Source organism: Passer domesticus, chromosome Z, assembly GCF_036417665.1.
Source record: "Passer domesticus isolate bPasDom1 chromosome Z, bPasDom1.hap1, whole genome shotgun sequence".
NCBI classification, from domain to species: Eukaryota; Metazoa; Chordata; class Aves; order Passeriformes; family Passeridae; genus Passer; species Passer domesticus.
Window position 1 is genome coordinate 46,135,510 of NC_087512.1, and position 21,885 is coordinate 46,157,394.

General features: G+C 41.4%; 1 protein-coding gene across 6 annotated transcripts in view; it reads left to right on the forward strand.

Moving 5' to 3' along the window:
- Positions 1–20,849, forward strand: part of PIGG (phosphatidylinositol glycan anchor biosynthesis class G (EMM blood group)) — a 73,233-nt gene extending 52,384 nt beyond the window's left edge. For 4 of the 6 annotated variants that reach the window (XM_064405615.1, XM_064405617.1, XM_064405618.1 and 1 more), the window contains one exon: positions 19,222–20,849. In XM_064405615.1, coding sequence (XP_064261685.1) covers positions 19,222–19,447 — 226 coding nt within the window. In that variant the 3' untranslated portion in view covers positions 19,448–20,849. Of the gene's footprint in view, positions 1–1,641; positions 1,735–19,221 lie in introns of all 6 variants that reach the window. The other 2 variants (XR_010354225.1, XM_064405616.1) reach the window with 2 other exon arrangements.
- Positions 20,850–21,885: the final 1,036 nt, after the last annotated feature.

Below are 21,885 nucleotides of genomic sequence, written 5' to 3' on the forward strand. Positions count from 1 at the left end.
GATTTGACAGTGACAAAATTCTTACCATCTCAGAGTCTTTTCTCTGTTGTTTACTTTTTTTTAGTGATTGTAAAAATATTGCAGTAGGCTCAGTAGGCAGGATTTTAGACAGTATTTAGTTTAGCACAACTTTTTGCCTTACTTGTCAACATCTGTAAACCTCTGACTCCCTTCATCTACATAGTGTCATCTGGTCTTACCCTGTCAGTGATTTTTGTTTTCTGGCTTCTCTCTCTCCCTTTCCTTCTTTCTCCTTCTCTCTTCTTGCTCCTTTTACTTTGGGCTATGCCTACACTATGCTTGTGTTGGCTCATTAAAGGTGTAAGGAGATGGGATCACCAGCTGACCAAGCTGCACAGACCAGTGGAGGTTTTTGAGCCAGGAGGGACCTGTTCTAGCAGACTAAATTTGTGCCCAGTCACTGTGTCCATTTTTCTAGATTAACAGGCTTCTTAACAGGTATTCAGAGTGACTAACCTTTGCTCACTGATTTGCCTCTCTGCTACATGGCTCTCTACAGATGTCTAGCAATCTCTTCGTGGTTGCTGTGGATTTATGCAGACCAATTCTGGGCCATTGTATTGATCTACTCATGCACTTAGTGTAAATTGAGACTCACTGTAAACCTTACCTCTTAGTCTGAGGCCAGCTACCCTGAAGTTGTCTTTTGTCTTAAATAGATTGATACGGTCTGAGTACTGGTGTTTGAATATAATACTTCTGAAAACCAGTCTTTTCTCTGTTCATTCACTCCATTAATTTTTTTGCTTCAGCAGGAGTATATGTGGAGTACACTGATTATTGATGTCTTGATTTGTGTAAAGTTAGAAAGCCCTTTCCTGAATTTTCCTTACTACCTGCTGACTTGACACCAAACTGAGTTTTAACTCTGTTTCTAATGCTCCCCAGTTTAGCTTTAGTTACTGCTTTGCTCAATCAATACATTTTTCCAGTATCCAAACTCTTCAAGTGTTCTCCATTCTTTCACTCTATTTTATGAAATAGTGAACTTGTACATATAAAAAGTGTTGCCACTTGTCTTCTGGTAAATATGTTACCCATGAATCTGGGTATTGCTTGCATTCTCTCAATGTCCTGTTTTTCCCAATTCCTTTATATCTCTGCTGTGATTTGTTTAAAATAGCTCTGTGCTGTTTTAAGAGTTCACATCTGTGTTTCTGCCATGTTGAATTTTTTTTTTTTTTTTTTTTTTTTTTTTTTTTTTTTTTTTTTTTTTTTTTTGTGGTGCAAATCTCCATTCTTTGTTGTTATACTGTAGGCACTTTCGAACTGGCACTTTTTGTTTGAGCTTGGAGGATTCCAAGCAGAGTAGAGAGCACTGCCTTGGTGGCATTGTCTGGGGAAGGAGGAGAAAAAAAAAATAGCTCCTGTAATTTAAAGAACTACAGTTTTGTTGTTTAAAACCTAGACTGCAGACTGTGATGAGCACTAACACACAGTGAAGGGAAAATGATAACACTCAGCATGTTTTTGGAAAGCTCTTCTAACAAAATAACGAAAAGCTTTTGGTGACAGACAAAATCTTTGAGTGTCTGTACTTGTTTGGTATTGCTTCAAATAATGTACCTCTACAGTAGTGTTGCTTATTATTCTGATGTTTTCTTGGTTGAATTTTTGCAGATTAAATCTCAGCTAGTAGTGTTGCCAGGTACAGAGCTGGCTTAACCTGCTCTCAAATGGGTAGCTACGGCCTGTAACACCCACATCACTTATGTAAGTAGATTCCATCAATCAGTCTGTCTGTAGCCATTCTAAGGTTCATTTCGGTCAACTGGTAAGGCTGTTTCTTCAATGAAACAGTCCATAAATATGGACTGGAATCTCTAGCTGCTGGGACTTGCTTAAATTGATATGTTAATCTGCTCAGAACTTGGTCTGTATGCTTTTTATTTTTTATTCTTGTGGTTTGCCATTGCTGTCCAAATTACTCTTCTTACTTGCTTCTTACTTCTTGGAACCAAAGCTGAAACTGCAGAAGGGAGCGGGTTGGCTACTTAATGTGTTTTCTTAAGTGTATGGGAGACTGAACTTTTTTTTTAAGTAATAGATGCTTTAGGATATTCTTTATAAAAGCTTCTTATTAACTGCTTTATAGCAATGTGCCTTGGTTAGTGGAATTCAAACACTTGCTATTTGATTGTGGTTCTGAGAGCAAGATTAAGATGTGCCCAGAACCACTCAAGACTGTCATTCTTAGCAGAGCCTTGCATTCTGAAACCTGTTTAACAGCTCAGATGTAGCTGTTGCATCTGAGGAGGTTGGCCTGGATAGGAAAGCCTGATTCCAAGCCTTTATTAATTTTAGCCACTTGAGCAGAGTCCATGCAATTTACAGCTGCATCAGTTGGGTTGGCTTACCAGAGCTTCTTGCATTGGGCACCATTGCCTAGGTGCAGGCACGCATACATACCCTTCCCTCTTTTGGCACTTTGCATTTATGAAGCCACAGAATACTTGAGTCTAGACCCTCCTGAGGGCTGACCTTCCTGCCAAAAGGAGAGTCAGCCAGAGCAAGCAGAGATGCTCCAGGGTCTTCTTGAACAACCTGTTCCAGCATATGGCAGCACTTGGAGTTAAACAGTTGTTCTCTGGTGTTTAAGGGCAGTTTGTTGTATATCATTCATCCTTTCACTGAGCACCAGTGAGATGAGTCTGAGTAGATCTTGTTCTGTCCATGAGACATTTATGAACATTGGTGAGAACCCTGCCAAACTTTCTCTGCTTAAGGTTAAATGTCCCAGCTTTCTCAGCCTCTCACTTTGTCAGAAGCTCCAGTCCCTGAGACATATTTGTGAGCTTTCAGTGCATTTACTCCAGTAGCCCCATGTCTATCTTGTACTGGGGACCCCAAAATTTGATCCAGAACCCTAGGTATGATCTCACAACTGCTCAACAGAGAGGGAAGATCACCTCCTTCAACCTGCTGGCTGCACTTTTCACACTACAGCCCTGCGTTGATTCATGGGAACATTGCTTCCTCATGCTCAACTTGTTGTCCAGCAGGAATGATGTATGTCCTCCTCTACCTGGCTGCTTTCCAGATGGTCAGCCCCAAGCCTGTTCTGGTGTGTGGTGCAGAATTTGGTGTCTCCCTTTGTTAAACATCTTGAGTTTCTTGTCAGTCCATTTCTCCAGCCTGTTGAGATGCCCCTGAGTAGCAGCAGACTCGTCTGCAGACCCGGCTCCTGTACAAACTGTTCCTCCCAGTTGTGTATTGTGTGCAGACTCGCTGAAGGGACATTGCCCCCTAATTTATCACATCACTTAGTTCATTAGTGAAGACATTAAACAGTACTGGCCCCTTGTGTGACATCCTGTGGTTGATCACTGGTGACTGGCCTTCAAATGGAATTTCTGCAGCGTCTGAATAGTTTTTCAGTTTACCTGAATGTCCGCTTTTCCCAGCCTGAACTAGGCTAGGAAAATATCAGAAAATACTGGTTTGCTTGTGGAGATGCGATGGGAGACATTAAGAGCCTACTTGTGAGATGAAAGTGCATTAGATACATGTAGCCCATATGTGTTTTGTTGGTATGATAAGGTGGAATAGAAGATAAGGATGCTTTCAGATAGTACATTTGCTGTGGAAATGTAGTTGGAAGTCCATAAATAGTTTGCTTTCATCTGAATAAACTCGTGAAACTATAAGATATTCTCCTCATATGGAAAGGTAAATGTGTTTCTAAAATAATTAAGTGGCATGTGATAGACACTAACATGAATATTACTGCCACTTTTAATCGTTCAGGCTCTCCTGAGAAACTTGGCAGCATAAATGTGAAGGGATTTTCACAGACAGAAATAGAAAGAACTCTTTAGGTTCAGTCTCCATGGAAACTGTGCAATAACTCTTGAAATTATTTTTGAAATGGGGAGTACTGATTAAACTGATGCCTGAACTTAACCAAGTGTTCTGTGTGTGACTTGCATAAATTCCTGTGAGTACCTGGTTCATATAAAAGGTAGTTTTTACAGTGACTGCTCTGTTGCTCTGATCTGAGATAGAACTTTGGGGTTTTGGGTCCTTAAAACTGGAAAAGGGCCATGTTGTTGGATAACTTGGCCTATATTATATGACCTCACTGTGCAGTACACTCCAGATGGATTCAGTTTCCAAGCTCCTACCCAAACCAAATTGTCATGTAGATGATGTTCAGAGATGTTCAGAGTGTTGTGTAATTACTACTCTTCAGTTAGGCATCGTGATAGTTTTCAGATTACCAGCACATTGAAATCTGTGTTGGTTTAGTTAGTTAGGTGTCAGGGTGAACTGGTGTGTGTTCCCTAGCACTAGAAGTCTGCATGCCTATTAGTTTTTGTTCCTCAGATATCAAAAGCTGTAACAGTGCTTTCACATTAGCAAATGGCTTTCAGATAGCAAAAATTGATGTATGCCCAACAGGAGGTGTTAATAGTTGCATAACTTTAATTTTATACCTTGACTTTGTTAATGTAGGGCTCTGGCACTGCAAACTTAAATTTTGCTCTGAATTCTTTTGTGATGCTGACCTAAACAGAATTAGGAAGGTGTGCTAGCTGAAGGAATTTCAGCAGTTCATGTCAGCTTTTGCTATCTTCAGCTGAATGTGTTTGATTGACTGAGTCCCCCATCTTGGTTTGAAAAGACAGGTGTCTGCTAAGGAGGGCAGGACCTTCTCTTGAAATGGAAAATGTAAACTCCCTCCCTCCCTCCCTCCCTCCCTCCCTCCCTCCCTCCCTCCCTCCCTCCCTCCCTCCCTCCCTCCCTCCCTCCCTCCCTCCCTCCCTCCCTCCCTCCCTCCCTCCCTCCCTCCCTCCCTCCCTCCCTCCCTCCCTCCCTCCCTCCCTCCCTCCCTCCCTCCCTCCCTCCCTCCCTCCCTCCCTCCCTCCCTCCCTCCCTCCCTCCCTCCCTCCCTCCCTCCCTCCCTCCCTCCCTCCCTCCCCTCCCCTCCCCTCCCCTCCCCTCCCCTCCCCTCCCCTCCCCTCCCCTCCCCTCCCCTCCCCTCCCCTCCCCTCCCCTCCCCTCCCCTCCCCTCCCCTCCCCTCCCCTCCTTCCCTCTTATTATAATTTTGAAATTAATGGGCTTTCAGGAAAAGATATGGGAGTAGGAATAACAGTTCTTTATTAGTAAAAATAAAAATGCAGTAATATAAAACAACACTGACACCCTGTGGGTCAGGGTGTTGGTAGCAGTCTGATTAAGTGGTGGCTGCAGTCCTCCTGCAGTGACAGGTGTGGTTCTGCTGGAGCAGTGATCCTCTGGGTGCAGTTTTCCTCTGAAGGTCCAGTGGTGGTGTAGGTGGTCTTCCTCTGAGAATCCAGTGAAGAAGACAGCTGCTCCTCTGGGAGTCCAGTGGGAAAAAGCTGCCTGTTGTGTTCCATATCTCAGATGATATCCAGGTAGGAATGCTTGGCTCCTCCCCCTGGCTGGAGCATCTCCAGTGGGATGATGTAATTTTATCAGTCATGCAGTGACACTCAGTGGCCCATTAACAGAAGTTATCTCCTGGAGGGAGGATGGGTCATAGAAGAGATAAAGAAAACTGCCTGATTAGCAGAAGATAACTGCCCCACCTGTAACAGTTGGTGATAGAATACACACCCCCATTTGCAATCTAAGACACCCCTCATGGGTTCACTACCCATGTTAATGCATTAAAACTTTTCCTTCTGACATAAGGTGGACATGCAGTGAGTGTTTCAATACCTTTTTTTTTGAGTCCTGGATAGAAAGTGTCTCCTTAAAGACAAAGGACAGTCCAAACATTTTCCACTGAGCGCTTCAGTATTTTATACAAATAGTTTTTAATTCTTCTGTTTAAATCCATTCTGTCTTACTTAGGTTAGCTGAAGAAGGTGCAAGCTGAAAAAATGTTGGCATCTAAGAGTATCTGCTTCTGCATTTTCTAAAATTGTAATACTTGTTATCTGTTATACTGTAGCAGTCTCATTCTCTAAATAAATAGAAAGAAAGGTTATCTACTTGTTTGTTGATATGCATGGAAATCTGGAGTGGTTGGCTAAAGCTGTGCTAGGGTTTTATTGCCACAAGCTGGAAGAGTATTCTGCTCACTTATGTTTTTCCTGAGATGCTGTCATTGTAGAGATGGCTGGAGATTTCTCTTGGACTTTGTTACTGCTCTGTGATGGATACCTCTTCATTCATTCCTTTTTCATGTTGTCAAGACACTGACTTTTCCTATGAGGCTTCCTCCAGGCAGCCATGACGCTCAGTATTGAAAAGTATTTTCTAATTGGAAAATAATCCAGCAAAGTAGAGTTGCTTCTGTTATAAATAAATAACAAGTTATTTCAAAGCCATTTGCAAACTAAATATCATCCTTTTGCTCCATGAATCAGTTTTAGGAGCTGAAGCACTTTCTATGTAAGTATTAAGGAAAGTTGTGTGCTCAGTATTTATGAATACACAGATTTGCGGTAGGTTAGGTTATTTTTGCTTTCTATAGGTAAAATTAAGTGTCTGAATAGATTTATAACTTTAAAAATGGTGATCTAATTTTTGTTAGAGTTAGCATATCCAACATGAGGTTTAATTGCCAGTAATGACTGATGACCCTAATTGAGAACTTGTCCTCCAGTGTGCTAGCTACTGTCCAAATCATTGAGACTTACTCACTTGCCTTTTACATGGTCTTGCTGATGCTGTTTATTGCAATTGCTATGAGATTTGTTCTCATCAGCAGAACTGCAGTCTTAGGTAGAGACCACTTTGAGTAACATCAGCTATACTTTTTTAATTTGAATAGTCCATCATTTTTTCTTTGTGGATAATACTGAATTGAAAGGGTTCTGAAAATCCTTTTTATTTCTGCCCAAGCTCTGATTTGAGGTTGTCATGGTTACATTGTCTTCTTCCTCTTGTTCTTCTGGTTTTCATGTGACTTTTGCTCAACAGCACATAGCTGAGTTGACGTTCTCATTGCATCTTTAGACTGCAGCTACCTACAATGCAAATATGTAGTACCACTTTTCTGTACAAAAGAGTGCAGTATTTGTTCTTAATTTTTCTTTGGAACCTCTGTGTTGTAAGACAGTATTTTTCTGCCATCCTGTATGGTTAGATTACCCAAAGTTGGTTGCACAAAAGAGTTCATTAAATGTTAATACATGCAAAGCTTATTGAATATATTAAGACAATAAGTATTAACCATGTTGGATATGAGTAGCCTAGGGGAAGTTTTATGTTCCCATGGTAAGCATGCACAGTATCCTCAGAGAAAAATGGCAGTCTAGTCAGAAACTGTTAACAGGATTCTAAAAGGACTTGAAAAGCTGAAAAGATAATCATGAAAGATTGGTTAAGTTTTGTGTCTGCAAATAAACTTATGGCAGTCCTTCCTGTCGTTACTGAACTATGCTTACTGAAACTTAACAGAAGAAAACTAACTTTCCTCAAAGTTGCAGGATAATAGGTGGTCGTGCAGTATGTTATTTTCAAAAACCACATCATTCTGCAATAAGCAGAATTTTAGTAAGCTTGTATGAAAGGGATTAGGTTTTTCTACACTGCCTTGTAAGAAAATTTTGATTAGTCAACCCAGCTGATAGTAGATGAAAAGCTGTGAAGCTTGGTGCTGCTATAAAATGAAGTTTCATTTTCCTCTGTGCTTTCCTGCTGTCTCTGACTCACTGTCCTTCATTATATCTTGCTTGCTGTCTGTCCTCTCATTCCTCTGCATCCTTTTCTTTAGCTTGTTTGGTATCTTCCCTCTCCCTCTCTTGTTATCTGCTTGCCACCACCAGCCCACCCCACCCCAAACTTCCCTTCTCAGACATACTCTGCATCTGTTTTTCATACTTCTTCTCACTTGCATGTGCATCACATCTCTGCCTCTCACACTTGCATCAAGATAAGACTGCTGCATGCAGACTGAGAAGAGAGACCAAGATGGAAAGCATAGAATTACAAGAGTAAATATTTATTTATGCATGAGGTGTCCCCGTCAAACTGAGGACCTGGATGTGGTTTAACACCTCTGTTCATTCTCCTCTCTCACTGGGTCAGTCTCTCTCTTTGTCTCTCTCTGGTGCTACAGCTGTCTTCTCCCTGCCCCCCTCCCTCTTGCTTTCCTACCCTGTCAGACACTTACCCTTCTTGTGCATGTTGCCTGTCTCTCGTGGCTGTGCTTTTATTTCTCATGGCTGTGCTTTCATTTGTCATGGCTGTGCTTTCATCACCCCTCCTATTTAGGTTTCCTGCCTCTTTTACATGCAGACTTTTCCCACTTGCCACATGTGTTTGCTTTATGCCTCTTGTGCATATGCTTCCTGTCCTGGCTATGCTTATTTCTCTCTCGTGGGCTTCCCCACTTTCATGCTGTCCTCCTCAATGCTCTTCTGTCACTCTCATGGTTCTGCCCCTTGCAAGCATGCTTCTTCCTGTTTCGTGCTTCTGCATGAGCCTTCCTCCGCACACACTTCCTCACTCACACTTCATGGCTCCCTGATTCCCCATCATGGCTTTTCCCCTTCTCTCTTACTCACTTTTTCCATCTCCCAATCATGCTAGCTCCTTCTTATGTATGTGTTCTTCCTGCTTTATGTGCTCTTACATCTTCTCTCACACACTTCTCCCCTTCTTTCACATACCTTTCTCCCCCTCTCTCTCACCTGTTTCCCTCACCTTTCTGCTCTTCCCCTGTTTGGCACACTTCTCCTCTTTTTAGTGTTCCCATCTTGCAGCTCCTCCCTTGTGTGCTTCCCCCTCTCACGCATGCAGCTCTCATTGCTTGTGCACTTTCTCACTCTTGCAAGCATGCAAATGATCTCTCTCTCTCATTTGAATGTGCTTTGTTTTTGTCTTGCTTTCTTGTGCATGTTCAGCCTCTTGTTCTTTATCTTGTGCATCCTTATGGCTCTTGTTTTTCCTTTTTGTGTCTTCCTTTCCCTTCTGTAGCTTTTCTCCTTTATTGCATACTTTCCCATGCCTCACAGATTTTCCAGCTCTCACATGCACTCATATACTTTCAAATGCAAATTGCTTGCACTCTCCTTCTCTCTTCCATGTTAAATCTTTTACCTGAATCCTCATCTTTTCCCCCACCCTTCTTCTTTCACATGCCTTTTTTGTAGGACTTCTCTCCCTCATTTCCTTTTTCTCTTTGTCTTTTACTTTCTCCTTTGCATGCTTTTCAGTCTCTTGACAGATACACTTTCTTGCATGCTTCTCTTGCAGTGTCTCACTTGTGCTTTCTTCTTCCCACTCATTCTCTGTCCTTTCCATCTCTATAGTTATTTTTCTAAATCAGTAGAGCTGTCCCCAGCCATACCCTGCTTTTGGCTTGTCTTGAACCTGCTTTTCCTCCCTCTTAGATTTGCATTTCCTCTCTCTTGGGGATTTCCTATTTGTCTTTCAAGCTTTCTTGAGTCCTTCCCAAAACACAGTGGCTTCCCTTCCTCTCTCCCCTCTGTCATTATCTCCAGTTGTTCTTCTTCCTCTTCTCTGTTGTTCCCTTCCCACATCTCTTCCCCCTCTCTATATCTGCACCCACATTTTCCTTTCTCTGATAGGCTTTGCTTTTTTGTCATGCGCTTTGCTTTGCCTGCCCCTGTCTTTATCAGTTGCCTGTACAAGGGGACCAAGTCACGACACCAAGTTAGGTAGAAGTGTTGATCTGCTGGAGGACAGGAAGGCCCTGGAAAAGGATCTGGACAGGCTGGATCAGTGGGCCAAGGCCAATGGTGTGATACCCAAAAAGGTCAAGTGCCAGCTCCCACCCTTGGATCACAACTTACAGGCTGGGGCCAGAATGGCTGGAAAGCTTCCTGATGGAAAAGGGCCAGGGGCGTACTGGTTGGCAGCAGCTGAACGTCGAGTGCCCAGGTTGGCCACAATGGCCAATGACATCCTGGCCTGTATCAGCAATAGTGTGGCCAGCAGGGCCAGGGAAGGGATTGTTCCCCTGTACTTGACACTGGTGAGGCCACACCTTGAGTTCTGTGTCCAGTTCTTGGCCCCTCACTACTGGATATATACTGGGGGCTGGCGCATATCCAGAGAGGGCAGTGGAGCTGGTGAAGGGTCTGGAGCACAAATCCTATGAGGAGCAGCTTAGAGAATGGTATTATTTAGCCTGGAGAAAAGGAGGCTCTCTACAATTACCAGAAAGGAAGTTATGACTAGGTGGGGGTCAGTCTCTACTCCCAAGTGGCAAGTCATAGTACAAAAGGAAGTGGCCTCAAGCTGGGCTAGGGGAAGTTTAGATTGGATGTTAGGAAAAAGATTCTTCACTGAAATGATTGTAAAGTATTGGAACAGGCTGCCCAGGGAAGTAGGTGGAACACCATTCCTACAGGTATTTAGATGTGCAGATATGGGACTTTGGGACATGGTTTAGGGGTGGACTTGATAGTGCTGGGTTCATGGCTGTACTCAAAGAACTTAAGAGTCTTTTACAACCTAAATGATTCTGTATGTTTTTTGCAGGAATGTTCCTTCTCATGCTTTCCCTGCTATCCAGTGCTTGCTTTCTCCTGCATGTTTTGCCTCTCCTGCCTTTTGCCTGAATATTATGCTGTACCTCTCTCATGTGCCTTTTTTTTCTTGCAACTCCAACCTTCCCTTCTTATTCTTTCACTTTGTTCTTGTGCACTGACCTTTGCTTCCACTTGTTTGTTTCTTCTTGCATGTATTTTCTCTCCCTTGTACACCTCACCTCTTACATATCTTTCATTCCCTTCTGCATGTTGTCATCTTTACACATGTGTTGCCTTCTCTCTCACATATTTTGTCTTTCATGTAGGCTTTATCTGTCACATGCTTTGTTGTTCCCTCATTAGTGCTTTATCTCTTGTGTCATGTGCTTTGCCTTCCTTCCTTCCTTCCTTCCTTCCTTCCTTCCTTCCTTCCTTCCTTCCTTCCTTCCTTCCTTCCTTCCTTCCTTCCTTCCTTCCTTCCTTCCTTCCTTCCTTCCTTCCTTCCTTCCTTCCTTCCTTCCGCCACTTCCGCCACTTCCGCCACTTCCGCCACTTCCGCCACTTCCGCCACTTCCGCCACTTCCGCCACTTCCGCCACTTCCGCCACTTCCGCCACTTCCGCCACTTCCGCCACTTCCTTCCTTCCGCCACTTCCTTCCGCCACTTCCTTCCTTCCTTCCGCCACTTCCTTCCGCCACTTCCTTCCTTCCGCCACTTCCGCCACTTCCTTCCTTCCGCCACTTCCTTCCTTCCTTCCGCCACTTCCGCCACTTCCTTCCTTCCGCCACTTCCTTCCTTCCGCCACTTCCGCCCCTTCCTTCCGCCCCTTCCTTCCGCCCCTTCCTTCCGCCCCTTCCTTCTGCCCCTTCCTTCCGCCCCTTCCTTCCGCCACTTCCTTCCGCCACTTCCTTCCGCCACTTCCTTCCTTCCGCTACTTCCTTCCGCCACTTCCTTCCGCCACTTCCGCCACTTCCTTCCTTCCTTCCTTCCTTCCTTCCTTCCTTCCTTCCTTCCTTCCTTCCTTCCTTCCTTCCTTCCTTCCTTCCGCCACTTCCGCCACTTCCGCCACTTCCGCCACTTCCGCCACTTCCTTCCTTCCTTCCTTCCTTCCTTCCTTCCTTCCTTCCTTCCTTCCTTCCTTCCTTCCTTCCTTCCTTCCTTCCTTCCTTCCTTCCTTCCTTCCTTCCTTCCTTCCTTCCTTCCTTCCTTCCTTCCTTCCTTCCTTCCTTCCTTCCTTCCTTCCTTCCTTCCTTCCTTCCTTCCTTCCTTCCTTCCTTCCTTCCTTCCTTCCTTCCTTCCTTCCTTCCTTCCTTCCTTCCTTCCTTCCTTCCTTCCTTCCTTCCTTCCTTCCTTCCTTCCTTCCTTCCTTCCTTCCTTCCTCTTTCTTCTCTCTCTTTCTTTCTTTTCTCTCTTTCCTTCCTTCCGCCACTTCCTTCCGCCCCTCCCCAAACTGCAAATTAACATCTGCAATCTTCTGAAAGTTGTGTACTGTGTGTTTAAATTTTCTGTCTCAGAGCCATTACAATTACACTGTCACCAAAACTAGGGCTTGAAAAATCCTGTGCTGATTTGTCTGTTTTCTCAGCTAGGGCCCAAAGAGGAGGACGGTCTGCAGCTACTAATCAAGTTATCTTCACAAAACATCAGATTGATCTTGCAATTAATTACATTTTTTGTTGACTGATCCTTTTACACTTAATGATAATAGCAGTGTCTCATCCTCTGCAGAGGTCTTAGGGTATGGGCCTACAGATCATGCTGTAGTTCATTTCCAGAGAAAGTATGTGGGGCTCTGCAGTCTTCATCCTGATGTTCAGTATTGCTCTTTAAAGTAATTTGCACAAAGCTGAATTACTAAGAAGTCAAATGCTCCTATCAACTTGCCAAAATAAAAAGTGTATGACACTTGGGCTTAGTAAGAGTATCCCTGTGTAATCCCAGAAGACATCTCATTGCACCGCAAGGAATAAAGAGTCTCTGAAGATGAATATGCTGTGCATTGTGCTAGAAAAAGCTGCGAAGAAAGCTGATGTAATGCATGAATGCACAGTTCACTGAAGAAATTATTCCATTGCCCCTTTCTCTTCAGTACTTTGCATATTCCTTCCTATTTATTCTGAAACAGATTGGAGCATAGTGCCAACTTTGTTTCCTCCCTTAAATTAGCAAGAGGTGCGTGATGATGTTGGACTCTGAGTGGTTAATGCTGCTGCTTGAGCGCGAGCAGAGTCATTCAGAAGAACACTACTGGAAAGAGAGGGTCACACTTGTAGGTGTTTGGTTATACCTCTTTATTGTACCTCTTATACTTCTTTACCTCTATACCTCTTATACGTCTTTACTGTAGCAATCTTTCTAGATGTTTCCTGTGATTTTGCTGGCATTAGCTAGTCCTACTGTTCTTACACCTTTTTTTTTCCTTTTTCTCCATTAGTTTTCTGTTCTCCCTTCCATGGCCAACGTAACTGCTTCATTCTGCTAGCTGTGGATAGGACTGTACATGACATACTGTCATTCTGCATTTATCTAGGATTTTTCTATCTTCTTTTGTCACACCTTTTCTTGAAGGTAACAAATTCTTATTGAATGGGTGTGTTACTGGGATGGCAGGAGTAATTTGAGGAGGGAGCTGTTATTTCATTTAAGTCGTAAGTTTAAAAATGGTTACTGTAGCGGAAAAATACAAGAAATTATTCTGCACTCTTCAGTGCAGAAGAGTGGGCATTGCTTCGCAGAACCACAGAACACCACAAGTTGGAGATGCTCTTAAAAGATCCTCTCGTTCAACCTTTTTTGGGAAGAGGAGCCTCATGAGATCATCTAGCATGCTGTCGAGTCTTGTCTTGAAAATTTGCAGTGATGGGGACTCTACCAGATCCCTGGCAAGATTGTTATCTGTGATTGATTGTTCTCACTATAGAACATGTCTTTTTTATACTGAGATGAAACCTCTCCCAGCACTACTTGTACCCATTGCTGTATATTTTCTCCATGTACCACCTGGTGAGGAAAGCACCTCCATCCTTTGTTGCTGTCTTGAAATAATTAAGGACAGGAATGCTGTGGTGAAGTCTCCCTGAGCCTTCTCCATGAAGAAGAGACTTAACTTCTAATGTCTTATGTTGTGCAGCTCTTTCATGCTCTCCAGTCCTTCTTTAGAGGCCCTCCAGCCTGTCCGTGTCTTTTTGGAAGGGTGAGGAACAGAACTGAATATAGTACTACAAGTATGAGATGCACTCAATAGAGTTGGGATAATCACATCTCTCCCTGCTAGTAGTGCCCCTGAGAATGCAGCCCAGGACATGATTTGCCTGTTGTTGCAGCAGTGCTCTGCTGACTCATAGCTTGTTGTTCTCCAGTACCGCCAGGTCCCTTTCGGCAGCACTGTTTCCCAGCCATGTGCACCCTAGGCCATAACCTGGGTGAAGGACTTTGCACTTGTCTTTGTTAAACTTCATATAGGTCTTAATAGCCTGACCAGATCTCTCTGTAAGACAGCTCTCCTTTCTACTGTGTCCACCTCAACACCTAGTTTAGTGCCAACAGCACATTAGTAAAGGTGCTTTCAGTCCTACCATGTAGACTATTTATGAAAATGCTCAGCAGGTTTGGGGCTCAGTAACATTCACTGTGGGACCCCAACTTATGACTGACTGGCTGCCACACGGAGTCAAAAATCCATTCTGGCCTTGCTGGCCAGTTTCTTATGCATACTTAAATAAATTGTGCTTTATTTTTCTAGAAATGCCTTGTGTCACTGTCAATATGTCGTGTTATACCGGTATATTTTAATATATTACATTTGAATTTAATTTAATAACTTGGACACTAACAGTCTGTGTTAAATTTCTTCAGATCCTATCTGTCAATAACAATTGTCGGATGCAATTTTTCTGTACACCTTTAGCTAAGGTCATGAAGAATAACTGTGTACAAAGATGGGCAGGAAAGCCTGCAGATGCACTTTAACAGAAAATCAACTTATAAATTTCTTTGTTATTCCCTGCATGTATGACACCAGTGTAAATTGCTTCAGGTTTTTTTCCTACTGGAAACCTTATGAAGTATTCAGTGAATTTTGGACGAATAGTCACAGAAAATTGACTGATTCTGGGCTTTGAAATACTTAGGATTTGTGCTTTTCATGTTAGGATGGTTTGGTTATACCTTGCTGCAATAAAATCTGGAACAGTGTCAGCGGGAATAGGCTGGCTTGGTTTAGAGCTTCTTTGGGGTTTTTATTGGGTTGTTTTTGGCCTTTTGTTTTGTTTTGTTTAAGGTTTTTGGTTTTTTTTTTTTGTGTGTGTGTGTTTTTGGTTTGGGTTCTTTGTGTGTGTGTGTATGTGTGGTGTTTCATTTTGTTGGGGTTTTTTTTGCCTATTTTGCTGACATGAAGCTCACAGCACAACTGATTATGCCAGCAGTGAGAACTGGAAAAAACATTGATACAATTCTATTTTTCATACTCTTGATGCTGAAATCAAGAGAATTGAAGTTTTAAGTCCTACTAGCTTTTTACGGCTAAGTCTTTGTGAGAACCTGCTGAACCCTGTACTACAATCCACATGTGCTACAGTCCCCTGTAACTTACTGCCACAGACAGATCTTGCTCAGGTAGTTGTACCTTCACTGCCTTTCTTACTGGAAAAAAGAATGCACAGGAGAGAGAAAAATTAGTCATACCAAAGTTCCATAATTTCCATGGCAGCAGAATACACTTTACAGCCCTTTTATCTTGCTGGCAACCACCATTTTGACATCTGTCCATTGATACGGTGTGGTGCCAAAAATCGTGACTTCATATCATTAAAAATCTTTTCCTGATTGGTAGTTTCTACGAGAATTAATCATGTAAATTTACAGAGGAGTCTTGGTTCCCTTGGAACTGCTAAAAATATAAAGTGTTTTTCCATGAAAAGGCAGGATTCTGTTCTATAATCTAAAATAGTGTTGTAGAATTATACTAAGTAAGAATGGGATGTGTGGGAGAGGTGTAGCAAATTTGTTCTTGCTGCTGAACTGATTGATACTTGCTTAGATCAGAGAAATTTCTCACACAATGCAGATACACTAAGATGTTAGAGAAATTTGGAATGCTACACAGCTTGTTTCTGAGTGCGACCATTCATTAGTATATATGGGGTAGATGAAAAAATACCAAGTATTTTCAGAGGGCACTAAACAGGGAGATCTTTGAAACTGCAGAATGCCTAGAAAGTGCCACTTAATACTGTAGAAGGTGTTAATACAGTAAAAATAGCCTTCAAATAGGCAAATTCAGTATCTCCAGTAGGAGATAACTTAGGCAGTGATGTTCAGCTAGAAAAGGAGGAAGTGGGAGGGTGGAAATGCTACAGGGTAACTTGCATTGAAAGGACTCAGCGCATTTATACTGGAACCCTTCAGAATGGCCCTCCTCTTCCAACCCTAGAAGAGTGACAATACTAGGGTATTCCGCCTTCATATGCTTGCATATTTATATACTGTTTATTTGGTATGGTATGTTGGAAGAAGGGTTGGGACACTGTAAACACTGTAAAGTTTATTTTAAAATCCCTTCTGGATGCATTTGTAGGCTGTCTATGGAGATGTTTTGCTTGATTTTTAAGGTACAAAACTTGTTGCCACCTGCTGCCAAGTATTCTATATAACTAAGAGACATTTTTTCACAAGAAAATAGTAGGGTTTTTTTGTTTGGGGGGGGTTTGTTTTGGGGGTTTTTTTGTTTTGCATTGTAGTTTTTTTCATTTTGCAATCCTTGTATTACTCAGCGGCACCTTAGAGAGGATTAAGAGGTAAAAAATTTGTTGATGAAACATCTACTATTAGATTAGGATATTAAACTACTAGGGTTTAGGATATCCAAAGAAGTGGTAAACCTATTCATATAACAGTTTCTTGGGCATGTTTTACTATGCATTAAATATTTTCTGTTAAGAGACAAATTTTGCTGAAAGCCGATATGTTTTCTAGACCGTACTTAATATTTGCATTCTAATTACAGCATGTTTAGTGATTTTAATCTGTAGTGTTCTTTGCTTCAGAACTCTCCAAAAACATTGTTTTTTCCTGGATCTCACATGAAGTTTGGATATGCTTTGTCATTTGTAACACATATGAATCTCTCTTTCAAGTCCCCATAAGCTAACTTCCTAGATGAGCTGATTATTAGAAGCTGAGTATTCCTTTTTGTTACTCCTGCATTGTGGAGGAGTAATAGTGGGCTGTTTTTGTCAGAGCATGGAGGTAGTTTATATCTGTCTGTGCTCTTCTCCTTTAAATAATGAAAGGTATTAATTGCTGAAGAGACGATTTACTGTGGATTAGTTACAGATTGATACTTTAGTTGTGTCCTGTAGTCTTCCATTATTTTAATTGAAACAACACTGAGAATTTGCAAGGTTATTCATTACTGGCTGGTCCAGATCATGAACATGAGGATACATGAGTGGCATCCCACAGACAGCTTTCTCTGTTCTTCTGGTGAATTCATTTGGAGTTACTCAGAAACCGGCAGAACTAGCTGGATTGTCATGGTCATGTTGTCAGTAGCTGCCTGATCCTTGGATGCTGCCTTTCATGTGTCCTGGAGATGCTGTTTGCACTGTGTCTGTAGAATGAGGAAAAGGAGCACACAAAAGGCATTACTATTAACTGTTCAAATTTTGTCCTTGGCCGAAGTAAGAGGAAAGAATGATGATGTGCTTGAAGAGCTACGTTATTGCCTTAGGGTCAGGCCAAGTAGGTCTAACTGCTTCTGCTCAGTCATTCCAGTGCTCTGTCCGCAACGATGCATGTGCGGACGCTTTCACCAACTCTGAGATAAACCCAGTTAATCTGCTGTTGATTCCCACTAACAGTTTAACTTTGTGGATACAGTGTGCTTTTGCTGCTTCTCTAAAGGCAGCACCACTGCATTATACAGTGAAACTGTCCAAGTTTTCCCTCTGAAGGTATGTGTCTGTGGTATCGTGAGAGGTGAAGTGAGTGCTGAGAGCTTTTGTAAGTAGAGGTATCTTATAAGCAGAAAACAGTTAGCTATTTTTATGATATCACAATACAGAAAGAATTGTATCATTGACCTGGGGATTCATTATATGGTCTGTCAAGTGCATTTTTTAACTCCAGAAAATGTTTTTTTAAATGCCTGCCTGTCTGATTGAAAAGCCATTTCCTCTGTTTATTCAGTGGCCATCTGACTATTACAAATACTGTTTTTGCTACAAATACTGTTTTAACTCGTATCAGCATGAAAACAGTTAAGACAGAGTGAACTGCACTTTGTTTAATCCTTGTCAATAAAATCAGTTATTAAAAATAAATCAGGTTATTTACACAAGCTCACTGAAGACTAAGATAGTTATGCAGATGCAGGGAGCAGTATGGTTCACTCCCAAGTCTCAGTTTCCTTGGCTAAGCAGCAAGGGAAGTAGTTTTCTGAGAACTGAATGTATGTTTTTCAGTCATTCATTCCTGCTGTCCTTGATTTTAAAACTCTGCTTTCATTACCTGTTCTTCCTTCTACTGAAAGCCTTGGGAATTTAGATCTTGACTTCACTGGAAAACAGGGCTGTATCCAAGTTATTTTTATTTAAAAAATAAGACGTTTAATGGTTTATGTAAAATACTGCATTCTGTAGTTTACTTAGTCATAAGTGACTAATTAACATCTTGCAGAAGTGCTAGGCATGTTAAATTTTTATTACTTGGAACAAGATTAGAATTAAAAACTGGGAGGAGCAGAACAGATTCTCAGATCAGGATTTTGCTGTAAAACATTTCCACTCTTTGCCAGTGTGTTCTTTTGGGAGCTGCTTATGTTAAATATTTTGATGGGGAGAGGAAAATGTTCACTTATTATTCCAGTGAAATAGTTTTTTCCTTCCTTTTGTCTGAAGGGGTAAACATCTGAATTTAGTGTGAATTAATCTCTGCAGATGTATTTTGGGGAAATTGGACAGGGGCCAACCTGGCATCGCTTTGAGTTAGTGCCTCAGGAGAGGGAGGACAATCAAAGTGCAGGAAACCTTTTCACTTCCATTTTCATCTGACTCTTGTCACCCACCAAAATACATTGATGTTGCAAATATGGTCCATGTAGGTTACATGGGGCAGACATTTCTTGGGATGCAGTGGACCCAGCTGAGCTAAGCAGCTATGACAGAAATGCAATGTATCTTGTGAGCCTAAGAATGTGGTATTCCTTGTATTCCTTAGAGAATGTTATGTTAGTAAGCTTTGCAAAGTTTTCCAGTAGCACAGTTTTTATGTTGTTTTGTACAGTGTTGCTGGCTGTGGGCAGTGGTGCACTCTGACAAGTTTTATGTCCTTTACAAGGGGGCTGCATGCTCCCACCTGATTGTCTGTTGAACAGGTAGGAAGTTTTGTGAGGAGTACTGTCGTTCTCTCTTCCTTCTGCCATTCAGGCTCTGTGGAACGGCACTGTAAGGCCAACAGGAGACAAAGCGGTCTTGAAACTGATTAATGGAAACTTTGACAATTAGAATAAAAATACATTAAAGTACAGAACAATCTAAGTGTGAAGTGAACTACTGGGCACCTTTGTTGTAATCTGTGCTTACACCTGACACACACATTATAGGACATATAGAGGTGACAGGAACAAATTTTATTGGTTCATCATTGTGTTAACAATCAGTTTTCAAATACAAAGTGGAGATCTCAGAATACTCCTTGTGTTGTGAAATAATGCTAAAGAGGGGAGGAACTCCAGTGTCTTTTCTGAGTTTGCCTGAGAATGAAGTCCTCTGTTTTCGTTCCCAGGAATTCTGCAGCAGTGGGTCACGGCTGTTTCTGCTACGCTCTGATGCGTTCAATCCCCGTTGCCATCTACATTGTTTTGGTGACAGGTCTGCGCTACCACCTGTTCATATGGAGCGTCTTCTCGCCAAAGCTCCTCTACGAGGGAGTGCACGTGTTCATCACGGCTGCTGTCTGCCTGTTCTTCACAGCAATGGATCAGAACCACGCTTACAGAGTGCAAGACTGAAAATAGGTGTGTGGTATGTGGTTCTGCATTGCAATGTCCGCTGTGCCACTGGAATGCAAGATGGAAAATATTGGCTTTAAATTGTTGTGGAGATTTTGAAGAGCAAATTGTTAACCGAGTTGTTTGTTTTAGTCAAGATCAGTTTTGTGTTAAAACTGGTCTTGCTTTAAAAATGTTGAATTGAAATAAACTGTCTTTTCAAGGATACCTTTTGTTCTACAGCCGTCATTATAGCACTTCCCAAATAACAGAATGGTGATATTATCTATTTTGAATTTAAAAATATACGTCTTGATATAAATACAGACCAGTGCCTCATGGGCACAGAAAAAAATCCTGTGTGCATATATTTTTTTTACTTTCTTAGACTACAGAATCCTAAAAATGTGCTGGATTTCTAGGTGCTGTTCACAAGATCCTAAATCCATTAGCTTCAGGGGATTTTTGTGTTTGTTTTCTTTCTAGGGGATGCATTGAAATTTTTATTGTACAAACATCCCAGGTAAGAGATTTTGTTTGCTTTGCAGAGGCAGCAAGCATTTCTGTTTAAAAGCAGGATTCTTTGTAAGATGAGTGTCATCATTATTTGTAATGGATTTCGATCTGCACTTCAGACACTGAATAAGAAACACTGTCTAACAAAGTAATAAATCTTTTATGGAGTCCATTCACGGCTAAAATGTTGTTTCTTCTTATCAATGTATAAATGATAAATCAGGTCGGTGCAGGTATGCTGAACATCTGATCATGTTTTCCACACATGGTTAGAGAGTTGTGAGCAGTGAACAGGAAAACAGTTTAATGGATTAAGTTACAGCAGAATAAAACGTGTAAAAAGTGTTTGCAGTTTGCATCACCGCCCCCCTAGTGACCTGTCTAGCCATCTCACTTGAATGTGCTGTGATTAATTTCTAACAATGTTGTTTTCCTTGCTTCTGTCAAGAAGATACATGTTAATGACTATACTGAATATCAGTATTCATGTGGGGTCTTTTGCCTCTTAGTTTTGTCCATGTTTTGTCCATCTTACTGGCTAATATGATTTAGTCTAAATATATTTGAGGTATATCAGAAGAGAAACATACAGAGACCTTTTAACTTTTATTGCAAATATGGAAAAATAAAGCTTTCGAGACCGATATAGCTGACAGCACAGTTAAAATCACTGATGCTCTTTTTGTCTCATGTTACAGATCTCAAAATGTAGGCCTTTAGTTTTTATACATTAATAATAGGCTATTTTGATTACTAATAACAAAATATTTTTTCAGCTATAAAACAACTAAGATTTTTAATACACTGTCAGCATATTGCTCTTTACCTGAAGGAGAGAATACTGGATCTTAATGTCCTTTACTGTAACCTGCTGGAAGATTGAAAATTAAATACGTCTGATAAATCACTTTTTACTGGCAATTATGGTTATTTAAACCAGTTTGTATTTGTGAATATGCATCTACCATTTTCACAATTCTCAATATTTTTTGGTTACCTGCTGGCTAGCAGCCATGTTGGCATTATCAACATATTCTCTGTTTATTTCCATCATTAATTTGTAAGCAGTCCTGCCTAAAATTCAGAGTATGTTTATAAGGCATTTGAGTCAGAGAGAAAGGCTGATAATAAAGAGGTGGAAGGCACAGAGCAGTGCTTCAGGTACAGAAGCCTAAAACAATGTGGGACGACATTTACAAGGTCTTTTATTCCTTCCTTCTGGTTGTTTTGGGGTGTTTTTTTTTTTTGTTTTTCTTTGGGTGGTTTTTTTTTGTTTGTTTGTTTGTTTGTTGTTTGTTTTTTTTTTGTTTGGTTGGTTGGTTGATTTTTGTTGGTTGGTGTTTTTTTGGTTGTTTTTGTTTTGTTTCTAGTATATCTTTTATCAAATAGTGGAATCTAAATTATTGTGTGTGTATTTTTCAGATTACTTAATTAAAGGATCAGTGTCTCCCTTCTCCTCTGAAGTTGAAATCTAGGATTGGATCTAGGATTAAATGGCTTGGGAAAGGCTTAGGTCTTCTAGACCAGGAATGGGGGAAAGAAGGAGAAGAGACTGCATCTCTGTCTCAAGTCATCTCATGAGTTTGCATGATATATGAAAGAAACACGATGCTTTCAGCTTCAGAATCGACATTTCTATTCCTTTTCACCCTTTCCCTTTGGGTGTAGGCAAATGAAATAATGCTTCATGAGCTTATAGGCTCTAGCAATGCAAATCTTAGGCAGTGAAGGAATGAATTAGTTCCTGCTGCAGGCAACCAGGCTTTAACTGAGGGATTATGTTATAATAATTTTATTTTAAATCAACATAAAGCAAATGCCTGAACACAAATTCTTATCTCACTAGTTAGCTGTTCCACCTTGCTTCTCGTCATGTTCAGCATGTTTCAAACCTTCAGACAAAGAGAGGAGTGATGTGGGAAGCAGGGATGCTACTGGGGATG